The 22,221-nt window shown below is 39.0% G+C and overlaps 1 protein-coding gene across 1 annotated transcript in view; it reads left to right on the top strand.

Annotated features, from left to right (window-relative positions):
• The window catches only part of Naam (Nicotinamide amidase), a 53,962-nt gene that overhangs the window by 17,307 nt on the left and 14,434 nt on the right, over positions 1-22,221 (top strand). Inside the window, exons 3-5 of the mRNA XM_083119530.1 lie at positions 5,999-6,055; positions 19,098-19,202; positions 19,596-19,730. Of these exons, the coding sequence (XP_082975656.1) occupies positions 5,999-6,055; positions 19,098-19,202; positions 19,596-19,730 (297 nt within the window). The remainder of the gene's footprint in view (positions 1-5,998; positions 6,056-19,097; positions 19,203-19,595; positions 19,731-22,221) is intronic.

Genomic DNA, 22,221 nt, shown 5'->3' with positions numbered 1-22,221 from the left:
CCGGGTTTGAATCCCGGTCTGGGCATGGATGTTTGCGAGTGTCCATTCATCATATCATCACTCATCCCATTTTCGCAATTAGCCAAAAGTGACACAAGAAGCGAAGTGAAATAAAACAAATCAATCAAATTACCGACAGAATTACGCACAGAACATTGAGTCCATTCGGCTACGAATTAGAATTGAGAAGCGCACTGGTACAGAGATAAATCGCCGCAATATACACACACGATAGCATAAACGAATTTAATACCGCTCTTACACCCTTGAGTAATCGCTCAGATAATAATCAATTGATGAAAGAGATCAAATACAATACGACATCCGTGTGCATTCAAACTTATTACCTCGGGCGTAGATTTGTTCGATTCTGTGTTTTGGATCCCATCTCTTTTTTTTCTATCCTGTCATTTTCCTACCATGTCTTTTTTCGACTCTTTGTTTTTGCTACCCTGTTATTTTGTGGCCATGGCTTTTTTCGATCCTGCGTTTTCGCTACCATATGTTTACGACCCTATGTTTCCCTACCTTGTCTTTTTTAGCCTGTATTTTCTCTACCATGTCTTTTTGCGAACCTGTGTTTTCGCTACCATATCTTTTTGCGAAGATGGCTTTTTGCAACCCTGTCTTTTTTACCGTGCGTTTTCGCGACCACGTCTCCACATTTTGCGATTGTCTATTTTGGACCCTGTCGTTTGTGGGCCCTGTGCTTTCGCTACTATGTCCTCACTTGCGTTCTGATTTACTGACTTGCGTCCTCACTTCGATATTAACTTACTAATTTGGTTTAGGTGACGTGAGGTCGTGTTGGGTTGAGTCGTGTCAGGCTTGGTCTGTTCAGGTTAGATTTGGATGGGTTGGGTTGGTTTTTTGGGTCAGATTAGTACAGATTAGAGATGTTAAATAACCAGATACAAACTTTAGGCGGAAAATCTTGTTTGAGGGAGGGAGGTTATGGGGAGTCAGAATCCTATCCCCCTTTGGACTTAATTATCTATTTTTTAATCATTTTTACTATTTTGCTACATTTTCCTGCCAATAATGACATTTGAAAATACTTTTTCAGCAGCCTGACCCCTTAAAAAGTTTGCCTACGCCTATGCACGCACTGGTTATTTAACATTTGTTTTCCGTACTAACCTAACCTAACCTGACCTTGCCCTAACCTAGGTTGATAAGTCAGGACTGAGGTCAGGACGTGAGGAAGTTAAGAAGTGAGTGAGGTCAGATTATGTAGGGTTGTATTGATTTTAGTGAAGTCGGAGACATTTTCTTGTTTGAGAGCTATTACCCACAATTTCTACTCACTAAATCATGAGTGAGGCTAAATTTATGTTACCTCAAACTTATTTTGTACTTAGTTAGTAGTTCTTTATCAGTTCGTTTATAATTCTGAGTACAGAAGTCAGGACTGAAATGAAGATGTAAGTGAGGATTTATATCTCTGGAGCAAGCGAACGAAAACGAGTATGCGCAGGTAGTGACGCGAAACGGCTCCACGAATGAGCATGTGAGAGGGAACGGGCTTGCATGGAGAGAGGGGGTGACTGCAATTACCAGCCTTCGCAGCAGCGTGTACTGCTTCGCTCTGTCCACTCGATCCCCCCTTCTCTGCCGCTATGCACGGCCTAGCTCCGGAGATCGCCGCGACAGAGTATAAGTCGAAACTGAAGTGAGGACGGAAGTCAGGCCTGAGATCAGGACGTAACAGAGGACCCTGTGTTTTAGAGCCCATGTATTTTCTCATCCCCGATTGCACGCCGAGGGAGTCGAAGCGAGTGGCTACTTAAAAACACGGGTCCTGCGTGTGGTCAGTTCACCGCTGGAAACAGCTTGCTCCTTTCTCTTTCTGTGCCGCATTTGGCAGAGGTAGTGTTACTACAGGAAGGGAAATCCAGGTTTCAATTTTCAGTGAAAAGGGACATTTTATGAAAAAATATCTAAATTGTCGGAAAGTTGGAAGTTGTCTGACTTCTGTTTTTGTTTTACTTGCATGCCTGCATTGGTGTTTTATTTCTATTATATCTAATTTGGTATAGATAGGGAATACATAATAAATTTTCAGGATACGCCACTGCTGCCACGTTGCCTCTCCTCTTCTTTCCAAGCGATTTCCGGGAAAAATAAGCTGGGATACTTTTTTGCACAAAGTGGTGTAGAAGCTAGTAGGGACACGGTGTTAGGAAATAAACTATTGAAAAGTTATGTGCAAGAAGAAACTGCACTGCGAAGCGACTATGAACCATATCCTATTTTCTTGACGACTAATGCCCGCACCGTAAATTACGTTAAACGACTATAATAATTATAAGAAAGAATGATTGATGAATACAATCTGATAACTTACATTTGACTCGCAGGCTGTTCTGATCTTCCACATCAAGTACGGAATATTCACTGAGTAAAATTTTGTGTCGTCTCCTCACTGAATGATGTTGGCGCTGCCTTGTTACGGTCCCACTGAACTTCATTCAGCTTATCTGCGGAGTATCAAAGTAATCTAATAGGTCATACGGTCAGTTTCTAATGCAAGTCGAACTGTGTACATTTGTTATTCCATCGCAGGAGATAACGACGACGTCACAAAAGCATCATCTTTTATACTCTGTCAAGGCCGGGCATATCGACAGACAAGGGGCGGAGAGAATCGAGTGGGCAGAGCGAAGCAGTACACGTTGCTGCGAAGGTTGATAACTGCTTTCGCTTTCGCTCCCTCCTCCGCGCAATCCCATTCCCTCTCACGTGTTCATTGGTGAAGCCATCTCGCGTCACTACTTGCGCAGAGACTTGTTTTCGTTCGTTTCTTCCGGAGATGATAGCCGGGATAGAGTATAGGCTGGGAGAGACTAGGCACCGTCGACGGCAACAGATCCCTTCGCATTGGCACCGACGGAGACAATTCCACGCGGGTAAAGCAGCAAGAGCGAAAAATCAGGCGAAAGTAGCGCAGTTGGTATGGCACGGTATGCCAGAGACCCGGGTTTGAGTCCTGCATTTTTCTCTGAAATGTCTACGTAGTTTGTCTCCTGTGTGTGCCAATCATTAAGGTTCGCCTTCCTTGCAACAGTAGCTTCGTAATCGTAAGTGTTACTTAAGTACTACACAATTCTGAAAATGAACATTCTATTATTGATTCCAAATAAGAGATACATTACAAAAACTATGTATACTGTATATGAAGCAAGCCTTGAAGCTTTCCTGGCGACGAATGATGGATAAATTCTCTCGGGTCATCAACTAGGTCAATCCTGGAACAGTTTCCAAACTTTCTTCAGAGTAGAAGTGCAGTGCTTTCTGACGCCTTTACGAACTGAGCTAAACGAGAGGTATATTAGGAAATTTTTTTCCAGAGCGGGAGACCGTGATATGTGTCGTTGCAGGTGTGAATCTCGCAGCGTGAAATGAAAGGTATGAGAGGGAGAAGATTCTTCCGACTGAGTTCCTTCTTCCCTTACCATAAGCTGTGCATTTTCAAACCCATTATAATATCGAAGTCCTTGAAAATTATATATTCTGTATTTCTCACGTTTAATTGATAATTCCCGTTCCTCAGTCTTAGTGTAGAAGGAATTTTTCCAAGCGAGACGATATATACAGGGTGGCGCATATTGTGTCTACCAACTTAAATGACAACTGAAAGATGATGAGAGCTTGCAGTAACCATATATGTATGGTTATGAAATGAAAATATACACACAGCCATTTAATACAGTGTATAATATGGACAGTACAGACATCAGTGCACCTTGGAAATAACGTCCTCTAAATGTCCTCCTTGTGCTTGGATGCACTGTTCGACGCGATGCGTGAAGGCTTTCATGACGCTCGTTTCAACATGTCCTGTGGAATATCACGTATTTCACGGCGACTCACGGTCCACTGGCTAACCCACCTCAGAATGCTGTGTGTGTCTGGAACAGGTGCGTGACGATCTTCGTTGTTCCGCCGCAGTACTCGGTGGCTGTTTGATCGAAGGCTTCCATCGCCGCAATCCACGTCTGCACCGGGCAACGCTTAATGGTATACTAATTGCCGGACTCCCAACTCTCCACGGATGCAGGTATGCCACACATACGCATTTGCATTCTGGCAGGGTTGCCAACTCAAATTGGTAGATACAATATGCGCCATCCTGTACGAGGGTCACTATTTATATTTTGAGCCTTGGCAACACTGATTGAAGTTAGGCGCGATTTGACGTTTGCACGGAATCGTCTGGCATTATTAACCATAACATACTTCAAATGTTTTGTCAATAGCTTCATTTGTGTTGTTTATGTTGCCTTGGAGATTGCGCGACAACAATAAAATGGAATGAACTCGTGAACATTTTCGTGCGATGTTTTTTTACGATTTTCGACGTGGATTATCAAGACAAAAGTGCATCGATCAACTTACTTCCACATTTGGCGATGAAGCCCCATCCTTTGCCACTGTGAAACGCTGGTATAATGAATTTAATCGTGGCCGCCATTCGCTCACCGACGAGATTCGCGAAGGTCGTCCAAAATCAGTTGTTGTTCAAGAAAACATTGATGCTGTGCAAAACCTAATACTGCAAGATCGTCATGTGACATACTGTGAGATTGAGGCAACCATAGGCATTAGTTCCACCAGCATATATAAAATATTACATGATCATTTAGCTGTGAGAAAGGTATGTTCTCGTTGGATCCCACACAATTTGACAAAAACTCAAAAAGACGCTCGCGTCAATTGGTGCAAACAAATGCTCAATAAATACAATCGTGGTGCTTCAAAAGACGTATATAAGATTGTAACAGGTGACGAATCATGGATATATGCATATGAGCCGGAACGTAAACAGCAGTCGACTGTATGGGTGTTTCAAGATGAACCCAATCCAACAAAAGTTGTTCGTGCTCGAAGCACATCGAAACAAATGGTCGCCTGTGTTTTCGGGAAAACTGGTCATGTGGCAACTGTGCCTTTAGAGGAACGTAGAACGGTCAACTCTGAATGGTACACAACAATTTGTTTGCCAGAGGTCTTCGGTCAAATACGGAAAACAAACGAACGCCGTCGGATCATTCTTCATCAAGACAATGCCAGCTGTCACACATCTCGTCTAACAACCGACTTTATGAACAGTCAAAAAATCGAATTGAGGGTCATCCGCCGTACAGTCCTGATTTGGCACCCAATGACTTCTTCTTGTTCCCGAATGTCAAGAATAAATTGCGTGGACAACGTTTTTCGTCGGCGGAAGACGCCGTTGATGCGTTCAAAAACCATATTATGGAGATGTCTCAAGAAGATTGGAAAAACTGCTTTGACAAATGGTTCGAACGAATGCAAAAGTGTATTGACCATAAAGGAGAATACTTCGAAAAACAATAAAACGGTTTTCAATGCCAAATTCCTGTTTTTTCATTGTTAGGCTCAAAATATAAATAGTGACCCTCGTATATGTTTAGGCTCAAAATATAAATAGTGACCCTCGTATATGTTCAACATTTATGCAATTTTCATCAACCATGATTAAATGCACGGCCATGAAATTAGGCGGGTGGCAGAAGTTCGCGCTGTTGCCACCTCGGTACACAACCCCGTGTGTTCGGAGGTTTAAGAGAATGAAAGATCTCGTTGTAGAGTTGGTCTTTGTAATCCATGTGATACAAACTGACAGTATTTGCTCGAAAGGTCAGGGATGACACAAAAGTGCCCCGGAGAGAGGTTGGTCTGAGTCTCAATTAGCCTTACTGTGCATAAAGTGGAGTTAAAACACCAAATCAATCAATCAAACTTCTACTATAATTTACTAGTGGGCCATATTGGGAGGACCCCCAATACCATATAACTAAATAAGTAAATATATTCGTAAGAATGAACGAAAATATTTCCTGTAGGGTATAGAATGTTTTTATATTATCAATGTAGATATTGGAATATAGCCTACCTGTCTCCAAATTCAACCAAGCATCCCCCCAAGCTAGGAATTTCCACTTCGAACACTCATCAGCTCCTTTCGTTTCAGGATGGCTTCATCGACGGAGAGGAATTCATATTCTGCTGGAACTATTGGGTTAAACGAGTGAGTATTTTTATTTTATTATAAAATCTATACAAACTAAATTCCGTGGCGCAACAGTCCCTCGAGGCCAGTTTTTGCTTCGGTAGGATTTGAGAATGTAAATGGAAAGCATAGTCAGCGGTAGTGAGAGGTGTTGATGGAGCACTAGATTAATTAGTCGCTGGCTGAGAGGAAATATCGCGCGAATCGTTGAAACTTTTGTCGGTTGCGTTTTCGACCAATTCAGAATTTGTTGTATGCAAATTGTCACTATTTTAATTCTGCATCCTGTGTTGTTTTAAGACATGGCATTCTGCTGCTGCAAACCAGGTGTTGTCCGTTAATTATAGACGTTTTTATTTTAATACATGATAATCACATTGTGGGAAACAGACTGAATGAAAATGGTGGACTACGCGCCTTCTTTTTCTTTTGCCGTTGTGTGTACTATAGCATGATACACTCGTGTGGCTTCAGTCATATTATTTACAAAATTGGGAAGTGCGTATTTTCATTGTGTGGGCGAAAAAAAAATACTGGAAATATTTTCTTTCTTCGTGCACTTGGGGTAGCAAATGATTGAGTAAATCTTTAAAGCATTATCTCCCTTTTCCACACACACGCGCGCAAAGCCGACAGTTGGTGTAATGCAGAGCAAAGAATTTAGGTATCTCAATGGAAATGATAAGTAGACCTCGGATTTTAGGTTTTTAACCTATTTTTTCCTTTGCAGGTAAATTAAGAAATAACAAGTTATATCAGCGTTTCATTAAAAAAACGAAACAACTGACGAAGTTTTATAGTGTCTAAAATAACCCATTTTGTTTGTTAGAACCTGTTATAGGTTTATGTGCCTAAATTAAACCTTTTCTTTAGGTTTTTATATATATTATTTAGGTTTTACAGGATTTTTATATCTCACATAGTTATTTACTAGGTTTGGTGCCGCGAATAATACATGAAAGATGTTTCCTGACGATTTCCATCCCTCCTCGTATATTATGTTTATCAAAGCTCTAAACAAAACATAATGTCTGACGCACTGTTACCTGCACACAGTAGCGGCGAAAAGGGACAGTTACCCCCTACTTCTTACCCCCGCACTATAGACTTTTAATGCTAAGCCTTGCCTACTAAGATAAAGTAGCCTAAACTTCTTGTCCCCCCCCCCTCCTCCCCATTCTCAGTTTTGGCACCCAATCGTCTCTACTGCCTGCACAGTTCCAAGTGCAAACTTCTGATCTGTGCAGCCTTGCTCACTCTCGTGTCAGTTTGGTCCTTTTTGGTCTTGCGAAGTAATGTTTCAGCATTCAAATTTGCTTTTATTGATTGATTTGGTGTTTTAATTTCACTTTATGCACAGTAAGGCTAATCGGGACTGGACCTACAGTTTAAAATGGGATCCGAACCACTATGTACCTCCACCGGGTATCGAACCCGGAACCCCTTGATTACAAACGCACTACTGACTATGTTTCTGTTGAAAGATAATTTTCAGCAAATGAAATGATCCTCACAGACAAGAGGTGCAGTTTGAGTGTGGATAACGCAAAGGATTCATGGTGTCACTAGGACCATGAAAAAATTCAAGTATAATTCCTGGTTTTCAAGGCGAACTTTCCAAAAATTCAATGATACAAGCAGATGTTTTCTCTATTCCAAACTTACGTATTACCGACTCTCAGCCTCCCTTCCATACACAAAAATATTAACAATGTAAAAGGTTTGTATGATTCCAATGTACCAAAAAATTTACCTAATCAACTTTATATATTATTTTGTAATAATCATCCGTCTGTCACATAGATTGTTCTGCAAAAGACACTAACAAAGTTAACGAATTGAGAAAATTTTGTTTTATTTTCCATGTAGCTTTCTTTTTCTTCCTAAAAAATGAAATAAAATAAAAGCTAAACTGAGAGAAACATCCCTCAGGGCATGTATTGTATAAATTTAATGGGATTTGGTTTAATAAAAGTTGCAATTTTTGACAGATACGGAGAAAAAATGGGACAAAGAAACGTCCGGTTGTACCTTTTTTCATGTCTTGCCAAAATTCATGAATAATTTCCAGAGCAAATAATTCACGCATAATTCCCGGAATTCAAGGAATTCCAAGTGAGTAGCCACCCTGATATTGTGCAGCAAATTAGACATACGTAATTCATTTTTCATACCAACAAGTAGCTTTCTCTAACAGCACAAGTGCAGTATTATATAATTTGTAGATAATTTTGAAAATGATATAAAGAAGTGAAAATTTGTTTAGAGAATTAATATTTGGTTATTACGGTTCTTGTGAAATTTTGTTTGTAACGATTGTATCTAGTCAGTATTTTTCAGAAATTTTGTACCAAATTGAATCTTTTTGCAACCTATTTCAGGATTTTTCAAGCCTAATTTAAGGTTTTTCGAGCCTATTTTAGGGTTTTTCGAGCCTATTTTAGGAACGTAAAAGCACATTTTTTAGAACCTAACAATCCGAGGTCTAGTGATAAGTTAGGAGGAAACACACGGTTCAGAAAAGACATGGACCATGTTGTGGCGACCGTTTCTTTCGGACACGCTGTCTTTTCGCGACCATGTCTTTTTCAACCCTGTCATTTTGCGACCGTGTGTTTTCGCTACCAAAGTTTTATTCAACCCTGTCATTTTCCGACCGTGCCTTTTTTCGACCCTGTCTTGTTGTGACCGTGACTTTTCAACCCTGCAAACAACCCAAAACGTGTCATGTATTTTGACTCCAATAACAGACTAACGTGTATAAACTGCAAATAATGCATTTTTTGTTGTGCCAAAATAAAGAACACTTTTATTAGATTATGTTCCGTGAGATGCACTCAAAATGCATCTATGGGGACGATCGGACAAGATCATTTCAAAGATGACAAAATTACACATTGAGCTGTGTCAATTCATGACTTAAAACTGAAATTTTGCTATCTACGTATAAAATGATCTTGTCTGATCTCCCCATTTTAGTGCATCACACTGAACATCATCTGATAAAAAAATACAGTTTTATACATTTCTGTGTATTTTAACACACTAAAAAGTGCGTCATTTGCAATTTATGCACGTTAATGTGTTATTGGAGTCAACACATATGTGTCAATTGACACGTTTTGAGTTTCGTGTGTGTTTTGTGAACACTAGATTAATTAGTCGCTGGCTGAGGGGAAATACCGTGCGATTCTTCGAACCTCTTGCTGGTTGCGTTTTCGACCAATTCAGAATTTCAATTAACCTCATCATATCATTAGCCAAAAGTGGCAGAACAGCGATGTAAAATAAACCAAATGAAGCAATTCAAGTGGGATCTGAACCACTATGCGCCTCCACCGGGTATTGAACCCGACTGCTGCACACAAATCATTTTTTCTTCGTCTCGAATTGCATATAATCATACAACTTCCTACAAGAAAATGATATTCCCTGTATTAAATCTACTAATTGTAATTTTCTTGTATGCCACGGCCCCGGTGGCTCAGTCGGTAACGCGTCTGACTACCATGCTAAAGGTCCCGGGTCCCAGCGTCGAATAACATGGGTACCTGGGGGAAACCCTGGGGGGGCGTGATGCTGATCACGTCACCCCCACTCATGACCGGATCAAGAAAGTGTGGGACGTTACCCCCACACCACCTATACGCCTTCATGGCGTGGTGCTAAGCACAGGGGAGCACTTTACTTTACTTTACACCGTTATCTTTCGGCAAAGCATTTTTGCCTTGTGATTGTGTACGGCTGTAATTGTAGATCTTTTCGGTTTTCTAGTGGCAGCGTTGTCCATTGCTTTTCAACTGTCGCTTGTATTGAATTGTGAACAGTGACGTGCACTGAGGAGTAGCTAGTCTAGCAGAGATAGATCAATCAATCTCACATCTCGAATTATATTCAAATCACAATATTTATTGTCTTGTTAAAGCCACCACAGCTCATATGCAACACCTTTTTTTCCACGCTCTTCTCGTCCATCGGTGTTCTCCGCGGGTAAAGCTGGCTGGATACCCTAGCTCGCTCTTCTTCCGCCAAACCAGTTTTCAGGTAGAAACGGCCGCCAGAAAAAAAGGAAGATTTCTACCTCTACCTCCCTTGCCCCCTCTCCCCGCTGCAATGGTTGAAAGCCCGTGCTTTCAGGTCCCCCAGTCTATCTCCTATAGGACAGATAGGGGATTGGTTTCTCATAGATTTTTTGTAAATCCTCTAAAGAACTCAGGGTAAAATTTTCTGCAGTTCTCTGTATTTACACAACATTTTACACGTTGTACAATATGTATATATAATATGGAATGTAGTTTTATTATTTATGAAATGGGAACGTGTTATGTACAGACGATAATGTTATGCTTTCTTTCTTTTTTTTTTTCAAGTATGAAATATATAATGATAAAATTACAAGTATGTGCTCGGGCTCTCTCTCACTCTCGTTTTAGTTGGGTTTTATTTAAATATACTACTCTTGGCCTCTAAAAACCATTAATACGGATGTATTTATTTGGGCAAGAGAACGGGCGTTCATATTGTTGTTGGATTTGTTTATTTTACTTCGCTTTTCTGCCACATTTGGTTATTGCGAAAATGAGGATGAGTGATGATATGATGAAATTGATGAAGGGACCTCATATGAACAATCCAGGCCAGGATTCGAACCCGTGATGAGCGCGCATTCTTGTCCTATGTGTTGTACTCTGCAGTGAATAATGAAATAATTTGGAATGAAAAATGTACTTCAGAACTCAAAAAGCCAAATGAATATTATTGAAGAAACTACAAAAAAAGTGTGTTTTGTTTCCTGTTTTGTTTCTGTGCATAAAGTGGACTTAAAACACCAAATCAACCAACTGTGCGGGAGTGGTTATCATAGCGCGCTATGACGCCAGGAGTTCCGGGTTCGAACCCCGTCCTGGGCATGGGTGTTTTTGTGTTTGTACTTTCATTAATTTTATCGTATCATCTTCGCAATTAACCAAATGTGACAAAAAAGCGACGCTAAGTAACAAAAATTAAATCAATGCATTGATTGATTGCTCGATTTGGTTTATTTTACTTCGTTTTTCCGCTACTTTTGGCTAATCGCGAAGATGATACGACAAAATTGATGAAGGGACACATACAAAAAATGCCCATGGCCAAGATGAGATTCTAACCCAGGATCTCTGGCTTAGTAGTCAAATCAAATCGTTTCTTATTTTCGAATAAGGGTGGGGGTTACGTGCACTTTTTTAGTATTTATTCATCACTTTGTAATCTTTTCCTGTTATTGACATTATTTTTTTTAGGGATACTGGGCCCTAAAGGGGAGAGGGGTGTGACCCACACCAACCCCACCCCCTAGCTTGAGCACGCCACTGACTGCTACCCTAAGTGTTGACGTCACCGCACGTCACTGATTGTGAATGATCTGTTCGAATGTCAATTAAATCGTTTACGGACGGGAGTGAGGTTGCTAAAGGTCCAGAAAATCAGGAAGCGTCAATGGGTTCTGGACCGTAAAGAACCTTTTTATCTGTAAAGTATTTCAAATCGGTCCAGGAACCTTTTTCTTCTGGATGATTTTAAATACGGTCCAGGAACCTTTTTTCTGGATGAATTTACACACAGTGCAGGACAAGGTTCCGAGAAGAATTTTGATCTCTGTAACCTACCGAGAACGGCGATGATGTTTTCTACTAAGCTTGAACAGGTATCAGTTAAATTTGCATTCTGTAGTGCAGAGCTGACAGGGAAGGGAATCTTTTTAGCTGGTTGCATTGATCTTTTCTCTTTGTTTGGGCAACGACACGCACGGCACGAAGCGGAAATGCCATGTTTCGTAGTGCAGCGTGCATCACAAAACATGCACGAAGATAATTTCTGGGATTGGTTCAGATTGTACTCAGAGTCGCAGTTAGTGTGGATTGAAACTCATGTGGGCAGGCTCCGTTCATGCAAATTTATTTCACGTCTTTACTCTTTTCCTACTCACAGATCCTCGTGCTCCCAATCCATGTAGAAAACTTCCAGGAATTCTCGCTATGATCGATTTGTTTCGCTGTCATTTACTTCCTACAATAAATGCATATGAGACATACGCACGTGCACTCGCCCCCCCCCCCCACCCCATATTCTCTGAAAGTGTGTGTGTGACATGCTTTGGTGCAAAATACGAGGAAGTCCCCTTTCGTGTCATTCACCCATGTAGCTGCAACAATAATGGGACAAAGGTTTTTGATAAAAACTTTACATTTCTCGGGAGATGTAAAGATTTTGAGGTCATCTTGGATTTCCTCGAGAATATTATGGAGATTTCAGACCTAAGCGACACGAGTCAGTCAGCAGAAAAGTTTCACACTGTATCGGCATGACAGGCCGCGCAAGCCTGCGTTCGATTGGTGAAATCCTCGAGCGACGCGTTTCGCCTGTCGCTTCGGTGTGAAATCTCCGATTCGAACTTTCATATGTTAAATGGAAGTTAATGATTTTAATCAGTAATAGTGATTTCGTTGGCATTTGTTTTACGTCGCTACGTTTAAGCGTGAAACCGTAACATGCTCCACGGGCTTTAATAATAACAGGTAAATCTTTATTTCATTGAATATTCTGCATCAGACTGAATAATCATGTTAATTTTTATTGCAACAAACTTGTACATTATATGACTATTTTACCGCCCACTTGCAACACGTTCTGAATGAAGGAATGAGTAGGCCTACGTGCTTTATATTGCGTCGTCGATTTTCTACTCATTTTAGCTAATCGCAACGTTGCCCGTGAAAGATGGTTAGATGAAATTGACGAAGGGACGACATTCAGAAATCAACAGGCATGATGAGGCCGTGATTCGAGCCTTGATTTCTGGGTGTCGAAACGTATAAGTATCGGTCAGTTGATAAAGTACAACCCCGTTTGGGAAGCAATCTGAATGACTGTATGGCGTCGAGACGAGATGGGACTCGGTCTCGTCTCGTCTCGATCGTCGCAGCACAAACTTTCACAGTCTAGGAGTTCATTAAGGCAAACAAGGTTTCTGAAATCGTTTTTGCTATTTGGCAATTCTGTTGGGATGCTACGAAAGCTAGACAAGCACTTGTTTTATCATCATTAATATATGCAATCAAGCCATACAACTTCACAGTTACCACAAATGGATTAACTTTTCAGTTCAAACACAATCAGTTAGCTACACTGACGTTCGCAGGTGGGAGCTGATGAGGCGACAGCCCCTCCAAAATTTTTGAAAAGAAAATCGTAATTTCCAAACTAGGGGGAAAATGATAGTAGTAAATGGAAAGTAACTTCAGAATTACTGTTTTTGTTTTGAACAACTTTTAAAACGAAGGTTGAAAATGGTAATTACGAAAGATTTTCTAGTGTTTCCCTCCTATCCAGAACGCAACTATGTGATCGCACTTTTACAATTCCAGCCCCTCCGAAAAAAATCCTACGTACGCTAGTGGTTAGTTAACCTCAACGGTGTGTCCGAATTCGTGTAATGAAGCAATTGTAGTTTGCGACCGAAGTCTCGTACAGTGGGATCCATGAGTATTATCGTGCACATTGTCCAGGGCTATTTCATTAATTTTTCTTTTACATCCTATGTGTTTTTGAGCCATGGATTTTTACATAAGCTGGTGCAGACGTTGTCAACAGCTTGTTTTGAGTTGTTTTGTTTATTATTTCTTGAAGATCTTATTTGGTCAAATAAAGTGCACGAACATGGTGATGGTCAATGTGCACGGCAATCATCATGGATCCCACTGGGCGAGACGAGGGTCTCGCTCAGAAGGTCATGGTCTCGTCTCGTGTTCGCAGAGGTCTTACCTCGTTCTGTCTCGTCTCGGCAAATCTCTAAGGGTGCGGTCTCGGGTTGGTCTCGAATTTTAGGGCCTGAAATTTAAATTTCTTGCAGTGAAATAGAGGAGAAATTGGATGGAAGAGCAATTCTGGCGGGGAATGTTAGACACGAGACGCACGTCTCGATTTGTCTGACGCCCGTAGCGAATTGATTTCTCAATCTCTACTACTCGTGAAATGCCGTTCGAAACGTCACGCCGTGCATCCCGGGATATCCAGCGAACTCCTCGATCGCATGACGAGGGATAAATCGTGCTTAAAAACCTTTCGTTGGGTCGGTCAAGGCTCCTCCGCCGCCAGGGATCGATGTCGGCCGCTGCGGTGTCTCCTGGCTCCCGGTACGAGCCATTGATCTGCGGAACTCGCCGACAGCTTTTTATAAATATCAGGTGATCGCAATTATCGTGCACGTTTTTGTTAGCTTCTCTGGACCCTTCGTTCGCGTTCATTATTGTAACCGACACAAGACTTCTTTCCCATTCGGCACTCGCATTTGTGTGCTTGATTATTCTCCCAGATATGTTCTCTGCCTTACCTATTTGATTTTTTTTTCTTTAGCGTCTCTTTTTTTCCGATTTTGCGTAATCGCGACGATGAGGATTTGTGATGATTAGGTAAAATTTCCGACGCCGGGATTCGAACTTGGGACCCCTGGCGCTGTAGCGAGCTGGGATGACCACTCCACCACGCACACATTAAAGACCATTTTCCTAAAGAATTTCATTTTCTATTTCGTAATTGCACTTATTTTTCTTCAAGTTAAGAAATTCCTGGGTGTGCCTTTGTTCTTATCGTCATTGTTACTTATCTACATTTTCCTCGAAAAGTATTTTATTTTTTTTTTTATCAGAGGAAAGTCTGTCAGTTGTAGGCAGCCTTGAAAATTGCACTCCTCAGTGTTCCAATGTATAAGAATTATTGAACTCGTAAACAAGCATAACAGATCATTGAACGCAAAGAATATTACATTGAGAATGTGAGAGTCTGTGTGCAAGATTTGGCACATCGAAAGATGGGACTGTCTGATTTGGAGCATCGTTCTCGTAGTATCCAAAGAGTTCAATCAATCGTTGCGGTTTAAATCATTAAAGGCGCTGAATTAAATACATCTTTCCCACACTTTTTCACCTATCGGAACGTTTTTCATCACCGAGAAAAGTGGTAGGGTTCTTGCGGGAGATAGATTGCGCACCTACCGTCATACGGGAGCCGTAACATCGGTATTTGTCGCGCGAGAAACCGATTGCGTTTCCGAACGAGCCGCTCTCCGTGGCGGAGTGGCTACGACTGCGCGCTACGACGACAGAGGTCCCGAGTTCGAATCCGGACCTTGGCATGGGTGTTCTTTGTGAGTGCCCCTTCATCATATCGTACATCCTCGTCTTCGCGATTAGCCAAAAGTGGCAGAAATGCAAAGTAAAATAAACAAAATGAACGAATTGGCGAGGTTTTGGCCGAGATCGAGTAGACGCCCACCATCACACGGAATCCCTACCATCGGTATTTGTCGCGCGAGAAGAATGGAAAATAACTTCCTCAAAAATAGTTTCCAATGTATGAAACTGTCACGAACAGGGGTAGGCCTTGTGACTTACAGATTTCAATATTGGTTTAAAAGCACAAAGTATAAAAAGGTTTAATTTTAGGTATATTTCGCAGAAGAGTGTGTTAAAATACGAGGGGAGTTCAACAATTATTGTCCCTAACGTAGAAGGAATGATCCGAAACGACATTTTTTTTTATGTGTCATGTATAACTCTTTGAATGATTACACATAAAATTTCGGCCATGTAGGGTCTATAATGTTAATGTTATGTTATGTTTTTCAGGACAAAGTGAGCCCTGACTGAGAAAATGGAAAAATCGGAAGTGAGAGCCGTCATTAAGTACCGCTGGTCAGAGACAAATTTGGCCTTGTTTAAGAGAAAACCGGGTAATTTTCTTGGTAGAAGTGTGACCGTAAATGAAACCTGGGTATACCATTATGACCCTGAATCAAAACTACAGAGCATGCAGTGGCGGCACCATGATTCTCCGCCCCCCAAGAAATTCAAGACAATGCCATCAGCTGGCAAGCTTATGGCCACCATTTTTTGGGATGCTAAGGAAGTATTGTTCATTGACTACCTCCAGCGCCAAAAGACGATCACAGGTGACTATTATTCGCAATTGATTCCAAAAGTGAAGGATGCAATCAAGGAGAAACGCAGAGGGAATTGTCACAGGAAAGTGCTGCTGATGCACATGGACGTCCGCAGGATTTTTTCCAGGGAGGGGCAAGGAAGATATTTTTTCTAGGGGGGGCAAACAAGTCACTTTTTCCCCCAAAAGAGTGTTGTTCCCTAAAAAAACATTGCTTAAATTTGAATTTATGGTGTTCATGCAATAATTAACACATATTATTGTGGCTAAAATGAAATTTTATGTGTGAAATACATATTTTTTGGTTGACTTTCATTTTCCAGGGGAGGGCCACGGCCCCCCCTTGCCCCCCCTTCCGGACGCCCATGCTGATGCATCTTACAGCCGCCACTGTTGCTGCTGCTTGATTTGAACTAATTGAGCACCCTCCCTACTTTCCAGATCTTGCTCTGAGTGACTTTCACTTGTTCCCAAGGCTGAAGCAGTACTTAAAGATGGGTGTCACTTCCGATTTTTCCATTTTCTCAGTCAGGGTTCACCTTTTCCTGAAAACATAACATAACATTAACATTATAGACCCTACATGGCTGAAATTTTGTGTGTAATCATTCAAAGAGTTATACATGACACAGAAAAAGATTCAGTTCTTTCAGATCATTCCTTCTATGTTAGGGACAATAATTGTTGAACTCCCCTCATAAAAACTCGAATTTTGGGAAAAATAACACTGAAATGTGAAAGAAACATAATGCTCATTTTGGAAAAAGTAACACTATAAGTCCCTACACATATCTTAATAATAATAATGATGATGATGAAAGTTATATTTATAATTAAAGTGTATTTTCTTTATAAAAATTAATATTTTGAGCATTTTAGTTTAATAACAAAAATATATTGAATTATACTGCCTAAGTGGTTTCATCTAAAACATTAATATTCTCATTTAATATCACCTAAATTCATTTAACTAGGTTATTTAATATAAATAATTATATGTTTCATTAACACTTTAGGTCGATTAAGAAAAAATGTAGGAATAAAAAAATAGTTAATTTTATTAAGTAGAACATTTTTTCTTTGAAACTTTCTTTCATATCTGCAACGCTTAATTAAATATGGGCAAAGAAACTAAATTTGACTGACATTTTCCAATATGGTGACCAGGGTGAACATTTTTGGGGGGCACTTTTATTATGTTCATTAGAAAGGCAACTATAACATTTAAACGGAATTACTTGTCCTTTTTTTTTTTTTTTTTTTTGCTTTGGTAAAAATGGTTCTAATTTTGCAAAAATTTTAGGTAAGAAAATATTTTTTTAAAATAATGTTATACTGAGATATAGTTTTGTATGTATTTTCCAATGCATATCACTACATTATTCTTGCCAATAAATTTATTTAATTAATTTGTTTGTGAATTTATTACAAGAGGATTGCATGTTGTTCCCTAGTATCTGATCCAAGTAAGACGCTAGAGATTCTTTGTATTTAATGAAATTTTATGTGATTAAATACAGGGCTAGCATAAATGATTCATTCGTTTTGAAAAGGCTATATTTTCAAAAGTATTACACGTACACACATGAAAGATATATGAAAAGAACCACAAACTCACCAAGTTTATACACCCTCTACAAATGTTTGATATGTGCCCCTTTGGTTACAGGAGACACGTTCAGACGATACTCGAGCTCATTCCATACATTTTGTAGCATAGTCCTGTCAGTGTTCTGCACTGCAGCACTGATGCATTCTTTGAGCTCAACTAAGGATTGCGGTAGGGGGGGTACGTAAACAAGGTCCTTAACGTACCCCCACAGGAAGAAGTCTCAGGGCATTAAATCAGGAGATCTGGGAGGCCAGGGGAACAAAGCTAGTCATCCTCACAAATACGCCCAATCCAGCAATGCGGAAGTTCATCGTTTAGGTAGTCACGAACTGGGGTGTTCCACTGAGGGGGTGCCCCATCTTGTTGGAAGACAAAATTCCTGAAGTCAGCACTGAGTTGTGCGAACAACCACAACTGCAACATATGCAGGTAATATTTACCGGTCACAGTTTGCTCAGCGAAGAAAAACTGCCCATACTAGTCATTCCATGTGAAATCAACACAGCCCCCAACCTGACCATCTCAGATTTTCATGAAATTTGGGGATTTGAAACTATGCATGGAACTTAGTAACTATGAAAATTTTTAGTTTCGTTCGTCTTGTAATTCTAAAATTATTCAAGGTCAAAGTTAGCAGAAATTGCCCTATCTGAGTCCGCTTAGCTATACTAAATGTGCTGTAACTCCGCCACAATTTCGCCTAGGAAGCTCAAATAAAGCTTATTGTACAGCAAATTGAACAAGCTTTCCAGTGATATATAACAAGCCTACCTTTCGATAAAAATATAATTTTGTCACGGGACCTTGACTTTTGACCTTGTATATCTCAAAACATGTCATCACCAAAAATCGTGAAAAAAATATATTTGGTCCCTCATGCCATACTCTAACACACATCAAAAAATCATTCTGGGACTACAATGGGATCAGAATATACAAAATAATATGTGTAACTATGTGACTGATAAAAGCCTCATTACATGAACTATGACGAGTGAAAAGTCCTTTAACTAACATCCCCTACAAAATGTAAAGGAGTTATCCTGGTTATGAAAGATATAGGTTAGGCACAGGGAGATCTCTAGCTGTGTGTGTCAAGCGCAGGTCCGGCATATTGTTGACCGCCATATTGAATTCAACGCAAAATTTCAAAGGGAATGGGGTGATGTGATATATCAAATCAGGCTAGAATTTCACGAGAAATGAAGCAGCGAAGGTTTTTCCAACTTATTTTTAGGCAGTAAAACGTTATAAGCATATCTTTCACTTACGATAAATACACATTATAGTGTTGTCAATATTTCTGTGAGCACACTTGTAGACGTCTCTCACACTCACATAGAACATTTGGCAACGTGTAATACTTTTGAAAATATAGCCTTTTCAAAACGAATGAATCATTTATGCTAGCCCTGTATAATATACAGTTTTACAATGTGCCAACACCTTTACATTCTGTTCTTGTCTTTCCAGATTGTTCGGCCAGTTAGCGCATTAATCGTAGTAGATGTACAAAATGACTTTATTTCTGGATCTCTGGATATCAGTAGGTGTTCAGCAAAACACAATGGAGAAGAGGTAATGTTTGTTTCTTTCTCCTAACTTGCTTGTCACTCTTTCATCATTTTACAAGATACAGATTTCATATCTGATGTCAAATCTTGGTTGATTATGATGATTGTTACTTGGTTCCACTTAGTATTTGCATGAAATTCAATGTTGCATATTATCAGTAAATCACCAGCACCTAGTAAATTTTTCTGTTCTGCTGTGCAGTGCACTCATGTGTTTATATATATTTTTAGATATAAATTATAAAATATATTATTTGAGTTTGTTGCAACAAGGAATCTAACTCATTTGCACTTGCAAGTACTCAGAAAATACATATTAGATGTAATTTCATAATAAAATTTAATTTGAAAATCATGTAAAGTGAAATATAGTGCTTCTTCTTGTGCTGATTTTCAGGTGATTGAACCTATTAATAGGTTGCTAACCAACACAGATTTTGATGCTGTAATCTACTCCCTTGACTGGCATCCAGTTGATCATGTATCGTTTCTAGACAATGTTCCATTAAGAAAAATTCATTCTTCCAGTCATGTAAGTAATTATTTAACAAGTTTCTCCATTTTTAAGTTTTAACAAGAGCTAAAGTTTTAGAGTTCAATTTGATAGAACTCGTTGAATTATAAATTTTTGGTATGGATTCTTTGAGGAATTCTTTTTCAAGGAATGTAGATTTTGTGTAGTGGTGCTATGGTAGAGTGAAGCTTTATTATGAATATTTGAAATGCAGTCAAGTATGTCATCTCTGGTGCTGGTATGTGTTTCAGAAAAGGGTCCCAAGTTCAATATCCGGTGGAGGCACGTAGTGATCTCACTTAAAAATAGAGGTCCAGTCCAAATTGGACTATCTGTGCATAAGGTGGATTTAAAGCAAAACTCAAAAGTTAGTGTTTTTTTTATTATAAAACAATATAATCAAGAAAAATTTATAACTAATTTATAACTACAATAACTACAGCTTCGCGGATAAAAGTGAGTACTAGTTTCTCCGTATTTATACAATTTTTAATTGAAGGAAATTCTATAAAACTGGGATAAACAGGACATTAAAGGTAATTTACTTTCAAGATAAACACAAGAGGAAAATACTTTCAACTCTGAAGATAAATACAAGAATAGAAAAGTATCTATTTTAAAAATGTATTTGTTACAGTTAAAAGTTAGGAGTCATTTCATGTCAAATCAACCAATAAAAATTATTTTTGAACTTTTAGGATTCAGATTTTTTCGGCTCTTAGTTTCTGTGTTATTGACTTCCAAAAAAGAAAAAAATCCCAAATTTTGACGACATTTTGGAATTTTTAAACAGCTGTAGATCAAAAACTATTTGACCTAGAGAGCTCAAATTGGTGTCATTCTCTTCTGCTTTTAATGAACTTTAATTTGTGCAACATGACTGTGGTATTTGAATTTTTAAATATTAAAAAAACTTGAAAAAATGTTTTTTTCGATAATCTCAAAAACACAATTTTTAATTTTTTTGAATAATATATATGAATGGCTTATTGCAGAAAGGGACCTGAGTCACATTTTTGAGGTATCGGAGTTAATTTTTTCATCTCCACTGTGTCTAGCAGCATACTGCAGGGGGGTGCATTGAGGGTTGCAAAATTAACTATTCATTATGTTGAATATTTGAGCCAACAACGGCACATTTCTTTCTTACACTATTAATATTATACGATTTTTCATTCTTTTTCTCAGAATTGTGCAAAAGTGACTCAGGTCCCTTTCTGCAATAAGCCATTCATATGTTTTGAAGACATCAATTGACTAATTATTTCTCTTGTAGTTTATGTTTACTACAAGCATAAGAACACAGTTTTTCGTTGTGACATTTCAGGAGAACACACACTCCCTTCATCAGACATTTATTTTTAGTTTGACTAAAGATAAAGCAGTGCGTACATACAAGAAAGACTATCAATTGACTATTTGTGTGCAAAATTTCATAATGGGACGACAATGGGTTCCAATGGATATCAATTTTTTTGTATTGTAATGTGTGCGAAATTTGCTAAATTTGTTGACTTCCATGTTAAAACCACAACTATCTGCTGAGTTTTTGATGTTGAAGTCTTCATATTAGTCTATTTTATAATTTATGGACTACAAATAACATGAAAATACCTAAAATTTATCACTTTTAATATCAGGTAAGCAAATTGAAAAATGTACGAGGGGAAGTCATTAAATAACAGAAATTTTATTCCAAACTTCATGGAGATTTATGCATAACGAAAATTTGTGTTTCGGCACTCAGGTTCCTCAGCAACACCCCATAAAGGCGTCGTGTCGATCCAGCAGTATGCACCCATTGCCATCCCATTATGAAATTTTGCACACAAGTAACCAATTGATGTCTTCAAAACATATATTTTTTTTAAAATGCTGTTTTTGAGACTTTCAAAAAAAAAATTCAAGTTTTTAAAAATTTCAAAATTCAAATTCCACAGTCATGTTTGTTGCATTTCAAATTAAAGCTCATTAAAAGCAGAAGAGAATGACACCAATTTGAGCTCTCTAGGTCAAATAGTTTTTAATCTACAGCTGTTTAAAGATTTCAAAATGTTTTCAAATTTTGGAATTTTTGCTATTTTGAAAGTCAATAACTCAAAATCTAAGAGCCTAAGAAATCTGAAATTCGGCAGTTTTCATCAACTTTACTGGTACTACCACTGCATCAAAAATTATCTATTTTTGAGATGTCAAGGTTCAGAACTCGGTTGATTTGGCATGGAATGACCCATTCTTATATGAAATGACTTGCATATTACATGTTTTACATTTACCCAACCTATGTTATTTTCAAATCAGCAATTTCTTCCCAGATATTCAACAATCACATCTCACTGTTGGGATGACCAAACTATTGCTGGATATGGAATCAAGGGATCCCAGGTTCAGTACCTGGTGGAGGTACAGTGGTTCAGATCCCACTTTAAATTGTGGTTTATCTGTGCATAAATTGGACTCAAAAACAAATTTAAAGCTGATATCCTTCTTGAGCAAATGTACTGCAAAG

The sequence above is a fragment of the Lepisma saccharinum genome, chromosome 3, assembly GCF_977018435.1.
Source record: "Lepisma saccharinum chromosome 3, izLepSacc3.1, whole genome shotgun sequence".
In the NCBI taxonomy this organism is placed as follows: domain Eukaryota; kingdom Metazoa; phylum Arthropoda; class Insecta; order Zygentoma; family Lepismatidae; genus Lepisma; species Lepisma saccharinum.
Note: the sequence above shows the minus strand (reverse complement) of the source record. Positions and strands in the feature narration are given on the sequence as shown.